Source organism: Blennius ocellaris (assembly GCF_963422515.1).
Source record: "Blennius ocellaris genome assembly, chromosome: 8".
NCBI classification, from domain to species: Eukaryota; Metazoa; Chordata; class Actinopteri; order Blenniiformes; family Blenniidae; genus Blennius; species Blennius ocellaris.
The window spans coordinates 21,706,079-21,727,927 of NC_137657.1; the positions used below are offsets into that span (position 1 = coordinate 21,706,079).

The 21,849-nt window shown below is 42.1% G+C and overlaps 1 protein-coding gene across 2 annotated transcripts in view; it reads right to left on the reverse strand.

The window, feature by feature from the left end:
- Positions 1-490: 490 nt before the first annotated feature.
- Positions 491-21,849, reverse strand: part of cdkal1 (CDK5 regulatory subunit associated protein 1-like 1) — a 253,720-nt gene continuing 232,361 nt past the window's right edge. For both annotated transcript variants that reach the window (XM_080501478.1, XM_080501479.1), the window contains exons 13-15: positions 19,282-19,365; positions 14,963-15,127; positions 491-1,713 (exon numbers count right to left, since the gene is read on the reverse strand). In XM_080501478.1, coding sequence (XP_080357604.1) covers positions 1,558-1,713; positions 14,963-15,127; positions 19,282-19,365 — 405 coding nt within the window. In that variant the 3' untranslated portion in view covers positions 491-1,557. The remainder of the gene's footprint in view (positions 1,714-14,962; positions 15,128-19,281; positions 19,366-21,849) is intronic.

A 21,849-nucleotide genomic window follows, 5' to 3' on the forward strand; every position in this document is an offset into this window, starting at 1 on the left:
ACACACACACACACACACACAAATACAAACACACACGCTGACTTTCTGCTAAATTAGGCATCGGAAGAACCTCCAGACACTACATCTCTCGCACGCACGCGCGCGCACGCACACACACACACACACACGCACACACGCGTGCACACACACACGCGTGCACACACACACACGCGCACACACACACACACACACACCCCTTTTGAAACAGAAACAATCCCACAAACAATCCTGTGACGAGGAAAACCAGTACAGAGACACGTATGCCACTTCTGCACGAGATAAACTGGGGCATGCATTATTTACTGCCTGAGATTTAGGAGCCTGTGTTGGGGCGGTGGTTTCACCAAAAAAAAAAAAAAGAAAAAGAAGAAGACATTAGAGAGCGGCGGCGGCAGCGGCAGGCAGATCTATGCATGACAACATGCGGGTGATCAATAATTCAATGAATCGGTCGATCAGTCAACACGATGGCAGCTTCACTCATGACAAATTGATTTTTGTGCTTTATTAAACTATTCTGGATGGTTGCAAAATTGAAGAAGAAGAAAAAAAAAAAACTAAACAAAAAAACAATGACTTTGAATATGTCACAAATAGTCCACACATCAACAGGGCAGGTGTCTTACAAGGGAAGGCTCAGTTTAATAACAGTGAAAGAAAAAAAACGATCGCAATGATGGATGCTAGACGAAGCTGCCACTGGAAGGTACACAAGCTGTTTGGATTGGATTTGACTGAAATACAAATTCTACAGACTGTCTGGCATAGGAGCCACATTTTCCTTATTCAAGGTAGACGGATGACCTTCATTGTAGTGGAGTGACAGGAGAGATCTCACAGGATGACACCGCTACAGGATGACACCGCTACAGCTAATACAACACAGCTACCCATCACATCCAAATAGAACCAGTCACTTTGGGCGTGAGCCGCCGTGACAAAACGCGAGTCAACGATGACCATTAATCCCGACAGTCAGGGGTTTCCACCTGGCCGGGTCCGTTATCCATTGAGATAAGATGTATATCACAAACCACTTGTGTTTGATGTATGAGACAAAAAAAAAAGACAAAAAAAAAGATGAACCGGAAAGCTCTTTTGAATCAACCAATTACGCACCAGATTAACATGTTAAACGACAGAAATGTCATTTATTATGCAGCGCTGAAAATAGCTTTTTGAAGAATAAATACTTTGAAACCAAGGTTACGTTATTTCAGAGTATTGTACAGCTCATCTTCACAAGATAAAATAAACTAAGCTTTGCTGCAGCATCAGCTCCTAACTCGTTCAGACAATGTCAACGCAACAATTGTCGAAGCAGCGTTTTCATAAAAAGTCTCAGAAATGATTAACAGCCATGGTAAAGACATTTGGTAGATTCCAATTAAAAAATACTATTACCTGTAATTTATACCAAATAAAACATCGCGTGTTCAGTAAAGATCGGAGGCACCACGTTTAACATGTGGTTATTTTTCCTTTGCGGACACCAGGACTACTCACTCGGTGTGAAAAGCGGTAAAGACACAGACCAGAGGGAGGAAGACTATGCACTTAATAGAGTTTCTCAACAATAAAGGCCAAGATGGCTGCAGCCAGTGCGAGTCCGACCCCCAGCCTCTTCAGTACGTCCCTGTCCACACTGGACGAGCCCATGAAGAAGGCGCATGAAGAAGGTGTGGGACTCTGGATGCCATTGGCCAAATCCTCCTGTTGGAAAAGACAAACGTTTAGGTTACATAATACAGTGAACGCAGGCCGAGGTTCCAGTGGACACACTGCGTGGTATATTTGACTTTTATGAAGCAGGTTGACACGACAAAGTGAAAATGCATCGTTTTTGCATTTTGGTTTCAGGATGGTTTTGTTTTGAGAACAATATACTAAAAAGAGCAACCATGCAGAGTACACAGACACTCTTACAGACAGATGACTGAGTTGGATTGCTATACTGGGAGACTCAACAATAAAACTACTAAATCCCAGGAGAACATGGACTGGAATGGTTATGGACAGTCATGATACTTTGGAGGTTTCCTCCATCTGAATGTTTGTGTGCAGAAGAACTCTTTACTACGGACGTGTTGCACAGTTGCAGTCTTTCAGAAAGGTTGCGTTTTCCCCATTTCCACGGAGACGGAGCGTTATCAAAAAGTTTCCAGAGGCTTTGAGCATTGTTGTTGTGTAAATAAGACACTGAAAACACAACACAGGTTTTTCCATCTTCAGTTGAAAAAGGGTAAACTGGGCCTGTAAAATGAAATTGCGACATCTTGTGAACCCTTTGACACGTGCAAACACACAGACACAAAACAAAGCCGTCTCTCTCTCTCTCTCTGCAGAGATCACTTGCATTTCACAATTACTGCCACAGTTCCAAATCAAACATGAAGTCCTGGTAGCAGAGTCCGTGATCTAACACATCACACGTCCATAATCACAGATGTGTGTTTAGTATTAATTGTTTGGACCATGAAACCAACACTGGATCTGAAGGGAGAAAAAGGAAAACTGTCAGGAGGGCCAGAAAGGACACACCAAACCTTAATTACGTTTGTTTAAGCAACTATTCCCAGCTTATTACATGACATCAATCAGTCAAATTATAATTTGCTCTCTTCCCTCTCTTCTTTATAATAATTTAACTGGGAGAGGTGCATTAGTGCCCTTCATGGATCGCTGCGGTTCATCATTACGCGCATTCAGAAATACATCTTTTGATAACACTCGATACCAGGATCCAGAGATATGTCGGTGGCATGATAATTCAAGAGCGTGCCGGAGAATCACTCACTGCCATCTCTCCCCTCAGCGCTTCTCCCTCCCATCTGCTTCCTCTCCAGAAGTCGGTTTGGTTTGGAAAAGGAAGACAACAATAAACTGAATTTTAAATGCGGCACTTGTTTTCGATATTTTGTGGATGAAAGCGTTCATGAGACCAGCCATTTCCTTATGCAAATGGGCGCATTTCAATTATGATGCCATTATCTCTGTGTAAGCTGTTAATGCAGTTTTGTAGTGATCCAATTATTGCAGAGTGCTGTCTATTGAATCAGGCTGATATTGAAAAGGTGCACGGCCACGTCGTTAGGAGGGCTGGGAGAGGAATAACAGTTTGAACCGCTGCTCAGCCCGAGCACGACTGTAAGAAGACCATGAATTCTTTAATCCTGCTTTGCTACAATGATGATTCTGTTTCATTAAAGTTTCACATAAAACCTGCTTCTTGTTTGGGGCTGAATTTCGGGGATGTGAGAACTGTGGCCTCAAATCTTCCAGCCAAACATGCAAAATTTAAATAATAAGAAAAAGAAGCAGTTACAGAAAAACAAAAAAACAAACCACCTGATCAAAAAACAAGCTGTCATTTTCCAGTTGCTGATAACGCTAATATAATTCAGTCGGCAACACTAAATATTGATCACTTGGCCAATTCCTTCGTGGACTCCTCCCTCCCTCATTGATCATCATTCTGTTTGATTACACATTTATTTAGTTTTATCTGAAGGTATGAGAGCTGAGGTGTAAGCTCAAGTCGGGCCAAATTGATCTGGAAAGGAATAAATAATCCCGCACGGCATGTGGTCTTCTTTAATTTGAGCTTTAGACAAATTTGATGCAAACACCGCGCGGGCCTGTCAACGCGGCTGGGCGGACTGGAAATCAATGCGGACGACCTTGCTGGGATTCCTGTGCATCTCCTCCCGGCGTGACAGCCGGTAAAATGCCCTATCATCTCAGACGTAAATTATGCAGGGTGATATTAAGGAATTGATCAACATTTCTAGAGTGACCTTTAATCGCGTTTACCATCGAGAAAATATATAAGAGGGTTGGCTTTGATATTTACTATAGATGTATTGACTCATTCTGACCTCGCCCTCCATTATTCCCCCACTCATGTTTCTCTATTTTATTCCACGGTCTTCCGTCTTTTATTCCCCTTTTGATATAAAACGGGAGGTCTCGTTACTTCTCTTTCATCTCTTTTCTTCTGTCTAACAGCTGTAGATCTTCTTTTATTAATACAAAATGATAGCTTCCTGCTTTTTGTTTCATCTGTTAAGGTCTATCCAGCTCACGAAAAGTTGTGGCGCGTCAGAAGTGTTAAAAAAAAAAAAAGTATCAATAAAAGTAGAAAACTTAAAAAGTTCTGTTTCGCTTGAATTTGCAAGCGACATTTACACTGAGAATAAAAGAATGAGAGACTTTGTGGAGTGCAAACACCTACCTGTGTGTTCACAGTGTCAGTGCACGCCTACATGTGCTCCAGTGTGTGTGTGTGTGTGTGTGTGTGCGTGCGTGCGTGCGTGTGTGAGAGCAGCTGTGCAGCGCCTGTCCTCTTACTCGCTTTCCTCTCAAACTCTCTGATGGCTGCAAACGCCACCTTGCCACCCACTCATCTCCTCGGCACATTGTCGTGAATGGCTTCCTCTGTTTCGGCGCACACAATGGAGGATGGATATTATGACAGGCGACGCCTACGTGACGCATCCATAAGTCACTTCGCAGTAACATCAGACGAGAGGTGGAGGGACGCGGCGGGCGGCGGCCCGGCCGACCCTTCCACGTTTGAATCATGCAGGGACTCCCCAATGGCACCGGCGATAAAGCGTTTGTTGTTGTGAAAAAGAGGCTTTCTGGAAACGGTTACTTGATGTAAGATGGTCACACTCAGACATTTTTCACACATCAAGCAAAGAAAACCACTTTTCTAACTCATCTTTCTCCTTTCAGTGTATTTAAAACGCTGAATCATTCTTTTACGAATGGCAAGTGCAGGTTTTTTTTATTTTTTATAGCACCATTCATGACTTGCTAAAATACAACTGAATGAGAAAAGATATGTGGAAAAAAACTAATACTGTAAAATTCACTTTCTTCTCACTTCTCAAGGAGAATGGAACCAAGATGAATATTTAATAGAAGCTGTGACAAAAGAAAGGCTGTACTAAGAGACAGGGACTAATGAAACAGAAATAGTTGAGCACTAAGACCATTATCTTTCTCTCTGCTGACAGGCCAAGTATACCATCTCCTTCTCTTTGCTTCTATTTATCTGTCTCTCTGCAGGTGTCGTTTAACAACAGGGTGCCAGGAGCGAGACTGAATAGTACAGTCTAAAATCTATTACTAGTAGGGAGGATAAGTGAAAATCCAAGTGCCAGTAGGTGCGTGTCAGCACAGTGGGAGAGAGGACGAGAGAGAAGCGAAGAGGAGCGACGTGAAGAGAGAAAAAAAAAAGTGAGAAGAAATGAGGAGAGGAAGAAAAGGAGCAGGAAAAGATGAGCGATGGGGCTTTCAGCGATAGTTCACCACCTGCTAGCTGGCGTGCTGAGTTTGTGCATATGTCTGTAAGAAAGGCTGCTGGTGTTTGTGGATGTGTGTGCGCGCACGCCGACCGGTTGGTGGATAATGTCTCTGTCTCTGCTCACAGCAGTAGGAGAGCAAAATAATCCCCCTGAAGATCATCTGACTCCACACCGAGGCTACAGACCGGCGAGCACAGCTCCAGTCTTTTCCCACTTACATGTCTCCTATTTCATTCAAAAAAGAAAAGAAAAAACAAAAACAAACTCTTGCTCCAATTCCACATATGCATCGTTTTTAAAAACAAAATCTGCCTGGGCGTCTGTTGGAGCCTTTGCCAATACACTGACATATTCGCACTAAAATACACACTGCGGGACGCGAGAGCCAGAACGCACAATGCACAGTGGTCACATTTCTCACATGATCCTTGCCAGCTGTCAGTGTCACTCTCGAAACACATTGACCATGGAAGCAGGGTGTGTGTGTGTGTGTGTGTGTGTGTGTGTGCAAACTGATACTGTAACAGGCTCCTGAGTCACGGGTGATTCAACAAAGCCGTAGTGACATTCTGAGTGCGCTGCAGCTGTATTTACACCAGAAAGGAAGGATGGTCGAGAAAAGGATTGTGGTTATGGAAAATAGTTATGGTGCGACTTCTCACTGGAGGAGGAGGAGGAGGAGGAGGAGGAGGGAGCCTAAAACAAACAAAACCATGAACAGAAGCTCAGAGGGGGTTGAGAGTCATATTGTCATCGACTTCTTTCATCTGAAATTTCCTCCCTTCACCTCAACTGCCCATCCCTCCCACCAAACACCGTACTCCGGTGCACCTGTTGTCACTTTACACAAATCTAAACACAACGTCCTCAACATTGTTATGCCACATGTGCATGCGCACACACCCACAGAATCCCTGTCAGATGCACATCAGACATATCAGATATTTTCAGTGCATATAAACAGGAATCACATTTTAAATCTATCAAAACTATCATGACCATATACTTATTATAAATCCAATTCTGTGGCGTTTCATTATTGATGTTTGCTCATTGTTATTCACGCTAGTGTTCCTGCAAACATTGTGCAAAAAACAAACACAATTTAAATCAAAATTTAACTCAAGTTCTCCCAAAAGATTTGGCATGTACATAGAAACAATTATACTGTAATTATACATACAACCTGAGTGTTCTCTACACTCATTAGATAAATAGAAAGGGATGTCCATGTTGTTCCCACAAAAAGGTTTACAGTTACTCTAACTGAATACAGAAGAACAGCATGGGTGTGTGTGTGTGCGTGCGTACGCATGTGTGTGTTGAGGTGTTGGGTTTGCACAAAAGTGCCAAACTCATGAGCGAAACGTGGAACAAACACGAGCTGAACATGTGAACTTTTCATGATCCTGCAGTAAAAGAAATGATGGTTCCACTGAGTGAAAACTGAACGGGACGTTGCCGAGTGTGACATCATCAACTCATCACAATGAAGTTTACATTTACACAACACCTTTGAGACTTTTTGCCCAAACATTTCATACAGATCTGACAAAGACCTGGAATTACGAAGGTTTGGTTCCTCATTTCTTTTCTAAGTTGCATTGTTTTGTGGTTGCACTTGGGAAATCTTCAGGACTGACCAACATCATTTACTTTCTGAACATAATATGGCTGAATCGCAACAATAATAAATTACCTGGGCGGACTTTAACAAAATCCTAGGCTGTGAAACTCCCCAAAAAATTTGCTTGAAAAGCAGGGAGTTTTGATGGTGCATTTTTTTTTTTTTTTTTTAAATCCAGCTGTTTCTTTAATATTCAAGGACCATACAGGTCAGCCATACAGGTATGCAATTCTAAAACAAGCCCTGTAACAGAAAATGCCCCATTTCTCCTGGTGACTCTGAAGATGATTGTTTGTTTCTATTAAGTACCTTAACAACTCTGTTATAGTATGACAAGCATCGGGTTCGATCGCTCATTGAAGCCGCCAGTGGATTTTGTAAACGAATCAAAGCTGATTTATTGATAGATGGTGTGTAACTTATAGTTGCGAGTACTTATTTATTGCTCTGTGCGTAGGTGTCAACATTTTTAATGGTATTATACACGCTGCACATTCAATTACATTGCATTCACTGTCAGTTGATAATAACATTAAGTGCTTACTTATGAGTTTCTAAGCACATACTGTATATAAGTATGAATTCTGTACTGAGCTTTCTTTTTGCTATGCACAAAATTCAATGATGAATTCAAAAGCCGTCTATTGTGCATTTTTATTAAAAGGTAATGCAATAAAAACAAATGTGCAATACCATTGATTTCACCTTTAAACCACAGTGTTCGCTGCCAGCAGCAGAAATGTTTCTCAGAAATAACTCAAAGTTTATTAGCACCTTTTCATGTTCGTGTCAATAACATCCAATAGCGCAACAATGCAATGTCTGCTAGTTACATAATAATGTTGGCCATTCTGAATGTAGAATAGAAAAAAAACCCAAAAAAAACACGGTTCCGATAAGGTAATAACATTGTAATAGATGTTTGTGTGGGAGGTTTTTTTGTCTGACCAAAGAGAAGCCCAGAGCAGCAGAACATGATGAGGACCCCCGTGAACAACACCACCCATTTACAAGTGTACATAGCAACTTGCTTTGATTTTAATTCCCTCCATCAGTGTGTCCCGTCTCAATAAAGTACACTTGTTATTGCAGCTGTGTGGTTTAGTTTGGTGAATAATTCACTCATCAAGTTCAACTGAAGTTACATCAGTTTGGAGGAAGTCACATTTTGGTGCACAGACCTGTTACTTTGGCCTTTTTGAGGTAATCTTCTTAAACACCAAGGCACTGGCCTCCAAAACGCCTGTCATTATACACCCTCATTCGGGTTTAAGTTTTTATCTTTGTGTGACGACGGATCCCAGAACATGGAGTAAATAAAACGACATCATGTAGAGCTAAAGAAGCTCAAGCCAAACCAACTGTGAGACATATATCTTAGAGGGCTGAGGAGGATTGGAGGTGAGGTCTTTTCACCAATCAAAAACTTAAACTAAACTAAAGCAAGATTCTTTATTTTTTTGGTAAATTTTCTTTCTTTTTTTTATTAAAAATGTACTTATCTTCTATCTGTGGCTTGAAAACAAATCCCAACACATAGGACATTTAAAGCTTGTTGACATCCGCAATGAACATCACAGAATGAGGTTTTTGTAAAGCTATTTGACATGTAAGGCAGGAATACTGAAAATAGAGCTGAGTGATATTTTTGATGGCATAACATTTATTCTTTTGTTCCTCTGACTTTGGTTGTTAAGTGCAGGCCATGTAATACAATTTGACATGCTAAATGAAATGCTCAAAATAGCTACGCCCGCTGTTTTGCAGGCAAAACAAATTATTTGCTGCGAGAGTCGGCGAAGTCATGCAAAGGCCACGCAAAACCTTTTGGCATTATAAACAACAAAGTTTAAAAATAGATTTGAGAGGATTAACTGTATCCCGACCACAAAAGGAAGCATAATCTTTGATTCTTGTTCTTCTTCCGACAATAGAGATGACAACGTAAGAGCATAACGCAACATCAAAGCAACAATCCATAACAGTTGCATGTCAACACGGAGCAATAAATAAAAGCAGGAGAGAAATAGAGATTTCGGTTCAAGCTTCACGCCTATGTGTGTGTATGTGTGTGTGTGTGTAAGGCATGCTTGTGCTTTGTCTTCATTACAATTGTGTGTGTGTGTGTGTGTGTGTGTGTGTGTGTGCACGCAGAGGAAGTGTCTCAAACAGCCCGAGGCCAGCCAGAATCTGCCAGGCACACTAGGAGGGGAACTGCATCAGCATATATGTGTATATAATTGTGCACGTACAAGGATCAGTGCATGTATGAGCTTTGTTTTACCGTGCATCTGCGCTGTACGTTAGTGCGCCTTGTGTTTATGTACTGTAAGCATTATGATGCAAAGTACAAGCAATCCCACCCACTCGCCCCGCACTAGAACATCATAAATTGACCACATCCCCGCAGAGTGCTTTACTATTCCTTGCTTGGCACCTAATTCACACCAAATGAGCGAAAAGCACGGGATCAGGTTAAAGCGATTGAAGGAGAGGAGTAGCTGGATGGCGCCGGAGAAAGGCAAAAGAAATACTCCCTAGGAAAATTTGTGGAAAGCTAAGAAAACCTGGAATGCCATCGACAAGAGAAAAAAAAAAAGGAGAAAGCGAAGTGAGTGAATGCAGCAAATCTCCATTCATTCACCTCCCTTTTTTGTTATTTTGTCAATTTGCGCTCATGAAGGGACACTGTTCGCTACCCGTACTCTTCCCTCTCAGCCTCTCTCCCTTTTCTATGCGGCCTTTCATACAAACTGTCAATTTGCTCTCTTGTGGAAGAAGCAGAGCGGTTTTCTTCCCTCTCACCCATTCTCTCCGTCGTCTTGAAGGAATATGCTGTGAAAAGAGCTGATTATTAAATGGCACTCTAAGCTGCTCCTCTGTCTCCTGATCTCTCCATCTACCTCCCTCGCTCTCATTTACTCTGGCTTCATTTTTGGGCCTCTGTCTCACACAGAGCCCCCCCCCCCCCCGCCCCCTCCCCCCTATCATTTAATTTCATCTGAGGAAGAGGACTGGTGAAGATACTTTCTCTTTTTCTTTCCTTTACCATGCTGTTGAGTGCTTTCATGGCTATTGTGTCCCACCAATAGACTCATTACTGCCCTTCCCCTTCTGCTGAAAGTGCGGTTTCTGTGAATGAAGGGCTGACAGACGGTGACAGAGAGAGAGAGAGGGGGGAAAAAAACAGTGAAAGAGGATGTCATCCATGTCAATAAAAGCAAATTTCTATCTCTTGAAGACTGTAGTCTACTTCCTGTAATGTGATGAAGGCTTTTAATGAGCGTGCAGATTCAAAACTCAGTGAAACAAACACCTCTGGTCAGCTCACATACTTGTCATTGAATGAGGTTCATCTTATAGTTTTATAGTAAAACACAACTGATTTATTACAATCTTGATCAAAATTGGCAGTTCGTGGTTTTGCGTTTGAGTCCACCAATAATAATAAAATATTTTTTAAAAATCATACCTTGACGAGGCTTGAGCGACTTCAAAAACTTCCCTGACTGAATTGGAACGGAGCACTTTTACCACATATATTACAATAGTGGCCCCCAACATTTTGAAAAGTCCAATTTTGATTCAATACTGTAACTATAGACCATTTAAATCAGCTCCGAATGTGGTTGACATGATTTTCCTTTCCCCACTCATCTATACATTTTTGGGAAATGGCTCAGGGGCCACAGAAATGGGAATGGGGTGGATACATGGGGCCACTGATTTAGACAATGCAACTGAATTTCCCTGGTGATTTCAGATCACATTCCCCTTTGCAAGCTGCGGGACTTTGCACAGTGCAGTGTGTCATTAGATCACCAAGAGTCTAACCTCTGCAGTCATCCATCCGTCCATGATTGCTACAGCTGTCTATATATTCCCTCGTGTATCCACTCATCTGCACATCCATCAGCCCTGTGCATTCATGGTATCACATTTTACATCCACATCTACCTGTAGGCTTTCAGGTCCATTCACAGAGGCTTTTATATGCGACTCTTGTGAAAAGCCATTCCTTCATCCACCTGGACATATTGCTTCATTCATGCACACATCAGTATGGATGCTGGCTGCTGTGCAATCATCTCTCTCTCTCTCTCTTTCTCTGTGTTTCTGATATGAGAGATCTCTCACTGTGTTCCTCTTGTGACAAATGAATATTACAGACCTGAGCCGGGTTCCTCTGCCTATCCAATCACCCACTTATCCGCCACTCTTTCTTTCTCCCACTTTCTTTTGCATTATGTCCCTGCATCTCAAGCTAAACGACAAAGCTCACACTCTGTCCTCCCATCGCCTACCCAGTTATCATGCACCTCATCACGCGTCTCTCCTCCTGGTCTTTCATTCTTCTGTTTTTCTCTTGCTCTCTGCCAAAAGCCTGTAATTACAGACCCCAGCTATAAGACATGGGGCTGAGTATCTGCCTTTCCACAATCACTCCTTCATCTCACACATGCACATTCAACTCAGTGTGAGACGGCGTCACGCTGAGCCTCATAGAGAATAGATGGTCTTCAGATATGTGCAGCCCTCTCACCCCCCATCTGTGGATGCATAGAACGCATGAGCACTCATGCATAGAGTCAATTAAAGACTGGGTGATACCAACTGAGATCAATATCATGATTAATTGTCATAAATATCTCAGTAATGACTTGACTAATAATAGTGATTCTATAAAATACATTTGTACACAAAATCCATCTTCAAAAAAAGATATTTTCGATTCAAACTGCAAGTAGAAGATAATCTCAAGGATTTATAAATTGGTTGTCGCAAAATACTTCAAATGTTCTTTTTCATTCAGTGCGCCTGTTCTTCAACTTTCAGTCCATTCCCACAGTCTTCATTATTGTTTGTGAAGCACTCAACACAGCTATGCCACACATCCAGCACAGAGAAGAGTCAAAACAATGAGCCAAGGACAGGCTACGTAATACAGCTCTAGTGTGCGACTTTACCTGCACTCCTGACACTTGCAAAATGATTTTGAGCATAAAATATAGTGGCCTCTCGTCTTGCCATCCTGTAACAACAATATCTAATAATATGATTATGAATTGTTATCTTTTACACAGAATGACAAGGAGGAGTGCCAGCACAGCTTGAACAGCCTTTAAACAGGTTGAGTGTTTAAAAAAATAAAAAAATAAATAAATTCAGTTGATTTAATCATTCACTTAGAACCATTAGCAGTCACAAGAAAACACCATTAGTTGTGTAGTTATGCATGAGAGCATAAACAAAGGTTCAGAGATGTGCAATTCATTTTCCTCAGGGGCCATATGGAACACTAACACTGCTGTGGAATGTCTTGAACTCAGTTTTGTTCAATATTATTATATCCCTACAAATAAATAAATAAATAAATAAATAAATATATATATTAGCAGGTTTTTATGCGCTACCATTCCTGCTCAGCATTAGTCAAGCTATTGCATTTCTCTGTGTGAGCTGTCTGGTTAATGGTGATTCAAACTGTGATTCCTGCTCAAACATATGTTCTACACGGCCCATGCGCTCCAACCTTACCTTTAACTTTAGTCAACTTTTTGTTGTTGTTGAGCAGGCCAGTAGAGGAAGACCCATAACCAAAAAAATACAGACATATAAAATAAATAAACAAATAAATAAAGTGAAAAAAAGAAAGCAACAGGGTTGCACCACATGCATCATGGGACACTCAACTTATTGATTTTGCAATTCTCAATGAGCTCATGGTTCGGGTTCAAATAAAAACACCTTGTGGCCAATCAAGGTCCAATCCGGATGGACTGATAGTGATTTGTCTATTGCAAGTGATTGTTGAGCATTTTAAAGTTGGGTGCCAGTGTTGAACTCGATGGCGAAATTGGGTCAATTATAAAGTGAAAAGAAAACAATCCTGATTAATTCACTTACTATTCACTTGACTAGAATAATAACAGTGAATACGGTGCAAGGACGTCTGATATACCAGAGGACTCCACAATAAGGATGTCTATGTGCACAGCTTGCAAATACTGCTGTGTTTCCGAGCCATTAGGTCAGTTATCGCGCTGTGCTCAAGTGCCACTCTGTGCCATTAAGAGCCGACGACGGAGGTCATAAGAACCAGGGATTACAGATCATCAGCGGCATCACTGGAGATCACTTAATATAACACAGTGTTAATTGCCAATATGCTGCGGACAGCAGAGACAATCATTAATGAATTTTTTGCAAGTTCAGATACGCCACTAAATTACAGCGCGCACTTATCTGCCAGTGAGCTTTGATGCCCGACTCGCTGGCTGTCGGTTGCCCTAAATTGGTTTCTCATTCTGTCTGTCTGACTCCCTCAATTCAGCACTTCAGTTCAGCGCTTGCTATTTTAAACCGCTCTCAGATGAAGTACGTTCAGTTACACCAGGTCTTGTTACAATCGCATATGAAGCCAATAAGCCTTAAACATCATAGAGCCCCACTGAAAATCTTCAAACTATGAAGTGAGTTTAAGCAGTGTGTTAAAAGGAAGGAAAAATACGATATGTGCCTTTGAGTTTGTCTGATTCCAAGAAAGCGGGGGGGGAAAAAAAAAACATTTCTCCTTTTCTGGGAAGTTGATGACATCATCTAAAAAAAAAAATCCTACATTTTGCTTTAGGTATGGTGAGTGTGTGAGACAAAGTGTGGTAAAAACAAAGTGTGCAGAAGGGTGTGAAGAGAGTGAAATGCTTTGTGTGTGTGTGTGTGTGTGTGTGTGTGTGTGTGTGTGTGTGTGTGTGTGTGTGTGTGTGTGTGTGTGTGTGTGTGTGGGTGTGTGTGTGGGTGTGTGTGTGTGTGTGTGTGTGTGTGTGTGTGCGTGCGTGTGCGTGTGTGTGCGCGCGCGTGCGCGCGAGTCCATGTGTTACATCAATCCCCCTGTAAAGACGGCCTGGGATATTGTGTAAAGACTGTGAGCGTGAGGGAAAGTTAGTGGGTGAGCGAATGTACGCGAGAGTGTGCTTGGACGGGCTGCTGACTTTATGAGGCAACTACTTTTACAAGGTCTGGGCCTCACTGCTGAACTTTTCTTCTTCTTTTTTTTTACTGCTGAGTGATGTGTCAGTTGGTGAAACCTTCCTCTTTCTTTCTTTTTTATTCCATTCACTGCTATCCATTTCTCTCTCTCTGCTTGCTTTCCTCTTCATCCAGCACCCCCCCCCCCCCTTCCTCACATGTCTCTGTCTGTTCCTTTCTTTCCCTCCCTCCCTCCCTGTCTGGCAGTAAAGGCTGATGGAGTGTGAAATTAGAAAGTGTATCATATTCTGCTCTGTGGCTCCATGTCCTGAGCTATAAGCTACAGCTAGTCAGAGTGAAAAATAACATGCAGTGAAACAGATACATTAACATGGTGTGTGTGTGTGTGTGTGTGTGTGTGTGTGTGTGTGTGTGTGTGTGTGTGTGTGTGTGTGTGTGTGTGTGTGTGTGTGTGCAGCAGCAGACAGAGGACAGTTTAGCCAGCCACGGCTTATCTAAAATTACTTATCTCATGGATGACACACTGGTGCTTCTTCAACTACATAGGCGACCATGCATAAAAAAAAATGGGCACGCACACGCACACGCACACACACACACACACACACACACACACACACACACACACACACACACACACACACACACACACACACACACACACACACACACACACACACACACCATTTCTGAATGCAGAAAATTTGACTAGCTTGTAAACACAACTTTCCCAGTGTTTAGAGGTGAAGGACACACAGTGAGAGATACATGTGGGACAGGTCCAGAGGTATAGTCTCTTTTTGTTTTGCTTCATGTATGATCTATTCAGAACGAACCAAACAATTAGAACTCCTGCCGTGGTTGTGTGAAGTTACGAATGTTTTTGGCTTTTGGATCCATGTGCATCCATTCATATTATGCATTTGTTTTTCATCTCGCACCAATTTCAAGAGCAATTTAGCAATGTTTTGTGAAAACATTGCATATCTAGGCATGCATTTACTGGCACCTGCATGTGTTTGTGTGCTTTTACCTTCATCAAACCAGACACTTCTCCTTTCTGGAGGGGTGCAGCAATGGAGGGAGTGAACGGCTTGCTGTCTTCTACAGCCCGGCCTTTCAAGAAGTGTTTTCCTGCCTCATATATATCCACCTCGATCATCTTCCCTTTGAACTCCACCCTCTTAGGTACCAGCACCTGTAAACAAAGACCACATCCTGTTATAGCATGAATGAAGTTAAAATTGCATCTGGATGTTACATTATAACTGCCTATAGATGAAACTCTTCCAAGTCACAGCACAATGGCTAATATTATGTCGCTTAGTGACGGATTTCTGCACCACAGGTGGGATGATTTCAGCACTCAGCTGTAATTCACCAAGAGAAGCAGACCCACATAAGCAATCCACCGAGTAACCACCCCTCTGAACATTTTCGCACATTTGCCAATTACATTTTCAATTAACTGCTGCATTTCCCAAAGCTCGGCCGCATTGTTATTTAGTCAGTCCTTGGCGTCTTGGAAAAAGAAAAAAGAAAAAACAGACATAGGTCTGAGTGTTTTCAGCTCCTCAGTTCCATTTATGGAAGCCCTCAAGGTCAAAAAGTATGGCAGCAGCTGTGATAAACGAGAGGGATTTGGTGGTTTGTCTTATTATTTCACCGTGGCAACTATAAATCTTGGCTGATCACAGCGGGAGGGAAAGGGAAACAAAAGCCTTATAATTACGGCTCCGTGTGAAATGGAATTTGTTCTTAATGACTCGCCCCTGTAAATAAAGACTGTATGCAAATTCTCTTTCTTTCAAAACTGTTCTCAAACTCGGTAAAAGTAAAAAGCCTTACAGTGATCGATGCTGCATGACTACGAGGCCTTGACTACAGCTTTTTTTTTGGGTAGAGTTTGCGTTTTCATTATTGGTAGGATTTTAAAGTTTGTGTCAATTCTCATTACAAGAAAAGTATACTTCCATGATTGATGTACATAAAAGGCTCTTTACACAGGCGTTCTGACCGCTTAGCATAAATAGCTAATTAACAACATAATAATTTAATGATCTCTCAATAAATTCTATCTTAGCTCATCTCTCTCCAAGGACACATGAGAGACCGCGCTCGGATGCTTCGGGGGCCGAATGGAAACTCTGCATTTCGCACGCGTGCATTCCAGCAGGGTGGCTGCATGCTGACTCAGATCATCTGGTAGTGTGTGTCTAACTATTACGCCACTCTGCAGGGTTAAGTCACTGGCTGGGCAGAGAATAGCCCATACAGCGCTGGAGAGATTGTTGCTGCTGTGACGGTAGGAGCGCGCCTCGCCTCAGTGTTAATCTGTCGCTCTTTTATCCAGCTGGTGGAATATGATAGGAGGCAAAGCGCCGACCCAACCGACACACAGCCAGCGTCAAACGTGCCCAATCAACACACCTGCAGCTCAACAATCTGACCACTGTGTGTGTGTGTGTGTGTGTGTGTGTGTGTGTGTGTGTGTGTGTGTGTGTGTGTGTGTGTGTGTGTGTGTGTGTGTGTGTGTGAGTGTAAGCAGCCAGCAGCTAAACTGGGAGTAGAGGTAAAACAGCAGGGCTGTGGAGGAGTTCGCCGCATGCGTGCGTGTGTGTAGGTGAGGGTCGTTTGAGGCCCATTACATGGTGATTAAATGATGAAAGAGCTTGTCTGATTTCACTGGAAACCCCCTCTCCTCCTTCCTCACTTAACCCCTAGCAGTTACACACACACACACACACACACACACACACACACACACACACACACACACACACACACACACACACACACACACACACACACACACACACACACACACACACACACACACACACACACACACACACACACACACACACAGGCCGCCATTGTTGTCATTGTTGCGGGTGTGCAGAAGAGCTAGCAAGTGTACGAGTTCTCCAAAAGTTCCACCTCGGGAGTTGTTTTCAAAAACATGTGTTTTCAGTGGTATAACTTCACTTTATGCTTCAGTTTGAGGTCATGTGCCAAACGAAGGAGCCTCGAATGGTGAATAAAGTCAGCACGGCCTCATATACTGTCGAGCCGGCTGTATGACAAGATGTGCTGTGTGGACTGAGACGGTTCCATGGCTGCCAGCATTAAGGTGTTCAGGAATATTTGCTACAGCAGCCCTTCTGTAAGCCAGCTTTCACTACTAATATACCTCAATGAACCTTGGTTGTCTGTGCAACAGTGGTTTAAAGTCTGTCCTTCCTCAGGCTGCTTCTGGTAGTCACTCACCACTTAGCACATACATCCAAGACCAAAGAGGACCTTCTGCTTTTAGAGCTGCACTGAGCAAGTCATTAACTCTCTGTTCAAATCACTCAGCTTATCAAACAGGGCCATTTTTCGAGCTTTCAACAATGCAGTTCCTACATCTAAGTGTTGACTCGCTGCCTCGTAATTCCCATCAAATGACATGTGACAAGATAATGACTGGCATTAATTTGTGGAAACTTAGATGAAAGACTTGAAGGTCTCTAAATACAACTCACATGACATGAGAGTCAAGCCTCTTTGATGAGTACACAACTTTGTACATTGTGGTATGAGTGTCTGGTGCGTGCATAGGCCCCAGGGGGTACAGATTCTAGACACAGTGGTACAGAATGTTTTCTCAGCTCCTATTTTAAAGTGAAAATGTGATTTATGAGTGCGCTCGAAACACTTGATGTCCAAAAAACAAAGAAAAACATCAAACAAATCTCCCCGAGTACAACCAACGGACGTACATGACACACATGTCCGGATATGAACAAATCCACACACACACACACGCACGCACGCACGCACGCACGCACGCACGCACGCACACACACACACACACACACACACACACACACACACACACACACACGTGAACTGAGTAACACTTGTAACTTAAGTTTATAGCCCGCAGGAGGAGGTGCAAAGGGGGAGGGGAGGTGGGGAGGAGAGGAGGAAAAATTATTACCATCCCCTGCCCTCCCTGCTAATAAAAAAGCATGACTTCAAACATGCTTCTGATGATGGTTAAAGCAGGAGGAAATTGATTTATTTGAAGATGTTTTAAAGTGAATTTTTCACAGGTTGAGAGAGGGTCTTTGAAGCCACGCGTGTGTGTGTGAGTGCGAGAGCAGCTGTGTGTGTTTGGAGGGTGGAATGTACATGTCTTTAGGGCTGACCTTAATGTTAGTACAGTAAAAAAATAAATAAAACGTAGCACTGCTATCAGCTGCCAAACGCTCTCATGACCACCGCAGGCTGGGTGTGTGTGTGTGTATTTGTGAGTATGTTTGATATTATAGCTAACCTACTTTAGTCAATACAAGCTTAAGCTTCTGACACCTGCTGTGGGTACTGGTGTGACATGCAAAGCAAACCTTCTGATCTGATTTACTGAGTGTGAAAATGAGGAAGACTTGGATTAGCGTCACACACGTGAGAAATATTCATCAAATGCAGATTAATTTTACAGCTTGTTGCACTTTCTGTGTTTTGATGGTTGGAGGTGTGTAGGTAACCGTCAGGGTTTTCAGCCAATGCAACAGTGTCAATAGCCATTCACTTTGTTCCGTCATCCTCCTGTAGAAACCATTGGCTTAATTATTAATGTACCGTATTTCCTGAACTATAGCACGCACCCACAAAATTTAAAAAACAAACAAACAAAAAACAAAAACATATATAAGCTGCACTTGACGATAAGCCGCAGGTGTCCACATTGTAACAGGGCAAGAATTTCACTGCAGGAACACAGGGATTGCTCATATTTTCATCAATTCTTGCAAATCAGTCTTTCATAGTGATGGTGATAGTGAAATTCCTGCGCCTGCTGCGAAGCCCGCAGACAGACAGAGAGAGACACAGAGAGACAGATACATAATCATCAAGCGTTTCATCTCTGTTGATAAAGTTTTTTATCGGTTATTTGCTGATTGTGATTCTGAGGAGGAAGATTTCTCAGCCAAGGATAAAACCCGACAGCTTTCTGATGCACCTGAACGCAACATTCACGGCAGTCAGCTGCTGGAGCTCCGGACCACGGAAAGCAGCACAAGACAAGCTCACGAAGAGCAGACAGGTTCACTTTTAAGGCAGGTTTTTGAGAAGCAGAGGCGCTAAAAACAGCATGTATCTACATGTGGAAGTAGAATCAGGCAGCATGAAGCCTGTTAACCTGTAAAAATCCATAAATTAGCCGCATCGGGCTATAATCCATTAGAAAAAATGTGCAGCTTATCATCCGAAAAATACGGTTGTTATTTCATGGAATAGACATCAAAATGTTTTGGATTTCAGTTTTTCTTCTCATTAACTTCCTTTTACAGATGATCTTACCTGTTCGTAGAACTTGTTGTGAGCCACATAGTATTGAGAGTCAAACGACTCCTCTGTCACCAGGACATGTTGTCTCTCTCCCACCTACACATGGAGAACAAAACAGAAAGAAGGAATAGTTTAATGACCTAATCTTTCTAAGACAATTAATATCAAGTACAGAGAGGTTTTCTGTGACATGAATGATCAGTCATCATTTCACCAGAGCAAATGCTTTTCATTAACGTACTTGTGCATTAAGTGTGTGTTTAGTTTTGTCCTTTTGCACAGCCTGTTGGTTTTCACTAAAAAGTGAAAACAGAATTTGTTGGAAAATTGTTGAGTTTATTTGGCACAAAAGATAATTTTTAGTCTCGAACAATCCCTTAAAATACACCAGTGAAACCACTATGGTTTGGCTGAACACTACCATTTAATACTTGTATCTGATGACATGCATTCATTGATATAACTTTATACCCAACATTCAGACCTAAGCATAGACTATAGGCTGACGACTTTCATTACACAGGCTATGTATAGGTGCCTGCATAGCTTCTACAGTTCTAATTCAGCACAAGCGAGCTTCCTCGGTCATGCCCGCATTCATCATGAACCCAAATTCAATGGAGGCTTTTGGTCTTTCATGTTACTGCAGTTCGCCCTTTAATTACAATCTCAAGGTTTCCAAGCCACTTCAGGTTTAGCGCTTTTCAGAGAGGATAGTGAGCACTATTCAGCTCACGTCCTTACAAAAAAAGGAAAACTGAATAAAAAGAAAAAGAGATGGAAAAAAAAAAAGCTTCTACAAAATACAGTTCAAATGCATACAAAAAAAACCGGTCTATTCAAGACATCAGAAAATCAAATACTACAAGGCCTCCTTCCCATCAATTTAGTATTGGACCAAACAACAGAAAGTACATTTTTTGGTCGAAGAATAGGGTTGATTCAAACAGAGAATGAAAAGAAGAGTCGGATAAACTTTATAGAAAGTGCTGCAGGCATGAATAAAAGCACCTCAGGACTGACTTTGACAGAGAAAACGAGAGAGGTCTTTTCATGCTTGGCTGCCATGTTTTAGTATTCGTAGATGACAACAATCAATTTCTGAAAATATCAGACTAATTTCGTTCGACCAGTCTGCTGGCGGTGAACAGCGAAAAAAAACTGTGACGTAGGGCTCAACTACTGTAATGAATCCTGCTCAGTGTGCAGTTTACTTTGGTTGCCTGTACAGTCTGAATTCCTAAGTTACTTCCTTTAAAGACTGACCGGCTGAAACAGCCTGTCACACACCAACAAGTTGAGATCTGAGCCCCAGCTATTTAGGAAATGGAGCTGCTGAGCGAAACCTGAGTTTTAAACATCCGCAACACATTATTAAAAATGTTTGGAACTGTAGGCACGGCGGGCAGTATTTGCATTTTAAAAGTCTGTCAGTGATGAGCCCGTGTGCCGTAAAACTGTGCTGACTGATCATTTCCGCAGCAATATGTCAGAGCCTTAGAAGTCATGGCTCTGACATATTGCCCAGGGTGTTTCCATTTTTGCAGACACCGATATTCCGTTTTCTTTTCTTCCCTCTTTTTCGTGCTTATCCCTTCGCCTGCATCCCTCCCTACTATCTCTGGGCGTTCTCTTTGTTGTTCACACCTTTCTTCCTTCCAATATAACTCTCTCTCATCCCCGTTGCATGTGTGTGTGTGTGTGTGTGTGTGTGTGTGTGTGTGTGTGTGTGTGTGTGTGTGTGTGTGTGTGTGTGTGTGCGCATGTGTTCCAACACCTGCGCAAACATACTGGCAGACTTGAGAAGAGATAAAATAAATCACTCATTTACTTTTTTTTTGGTTAAAAAAAACTGTCTGGAAAATCCATTCTGTGAGATTATTACTGGTCATTTTATTTTTCCTCTTTATGCATTTGGACTGAAGACAGATGTCTCTGCTGAAAGCCTGAAATTCACATGGAAAAAAAAAAACATTTTCACACTCATTTCTCTTCGAAAAATTTTTATTTGAATAAGTGAATTAAATTAGACACGTTTCTTAACATTTTTTATTTATAAAAGGCATAGTATGATACGTATTCAAAGGGTAGACCCTTTGTGATGCAATATCACACAGTATGACAATAGTATGAATCCACAATTGTTCTCATTTCATCTCCTCCAATGGATGCATTATTAACAACACTCAAATGATCTAAATTATTTAAAAAAATTCTGAAGAGATTCTCAATTTTATGGCCAAACTGCTGAGCAAACTTTGTTCTAAACAGCTGGCGATCAGCTCAAATATATCCAGCTCCTATACCTCCTCGTCCAACTCAGAGTAGAGCCGGTCCCTTCTGACTATATAATTCCTTTCAATAGTAATGTCGCCATTAGTGTCTCAGCTGCTCTCTTAACTCAGGTCAACAGTCCATCACAGGTCAAACAGAGAGGCCACACGCATGCACAAGCGCGAGCGCACCCTTGCACGCACGCACACACACACACACCTGCAGGCAATGTATTGGTATGTATTATATAGAGCATGTTTATGGACTGTGGGGTAACACTGGAGCTGTGGTGGGAGTGATAACCCC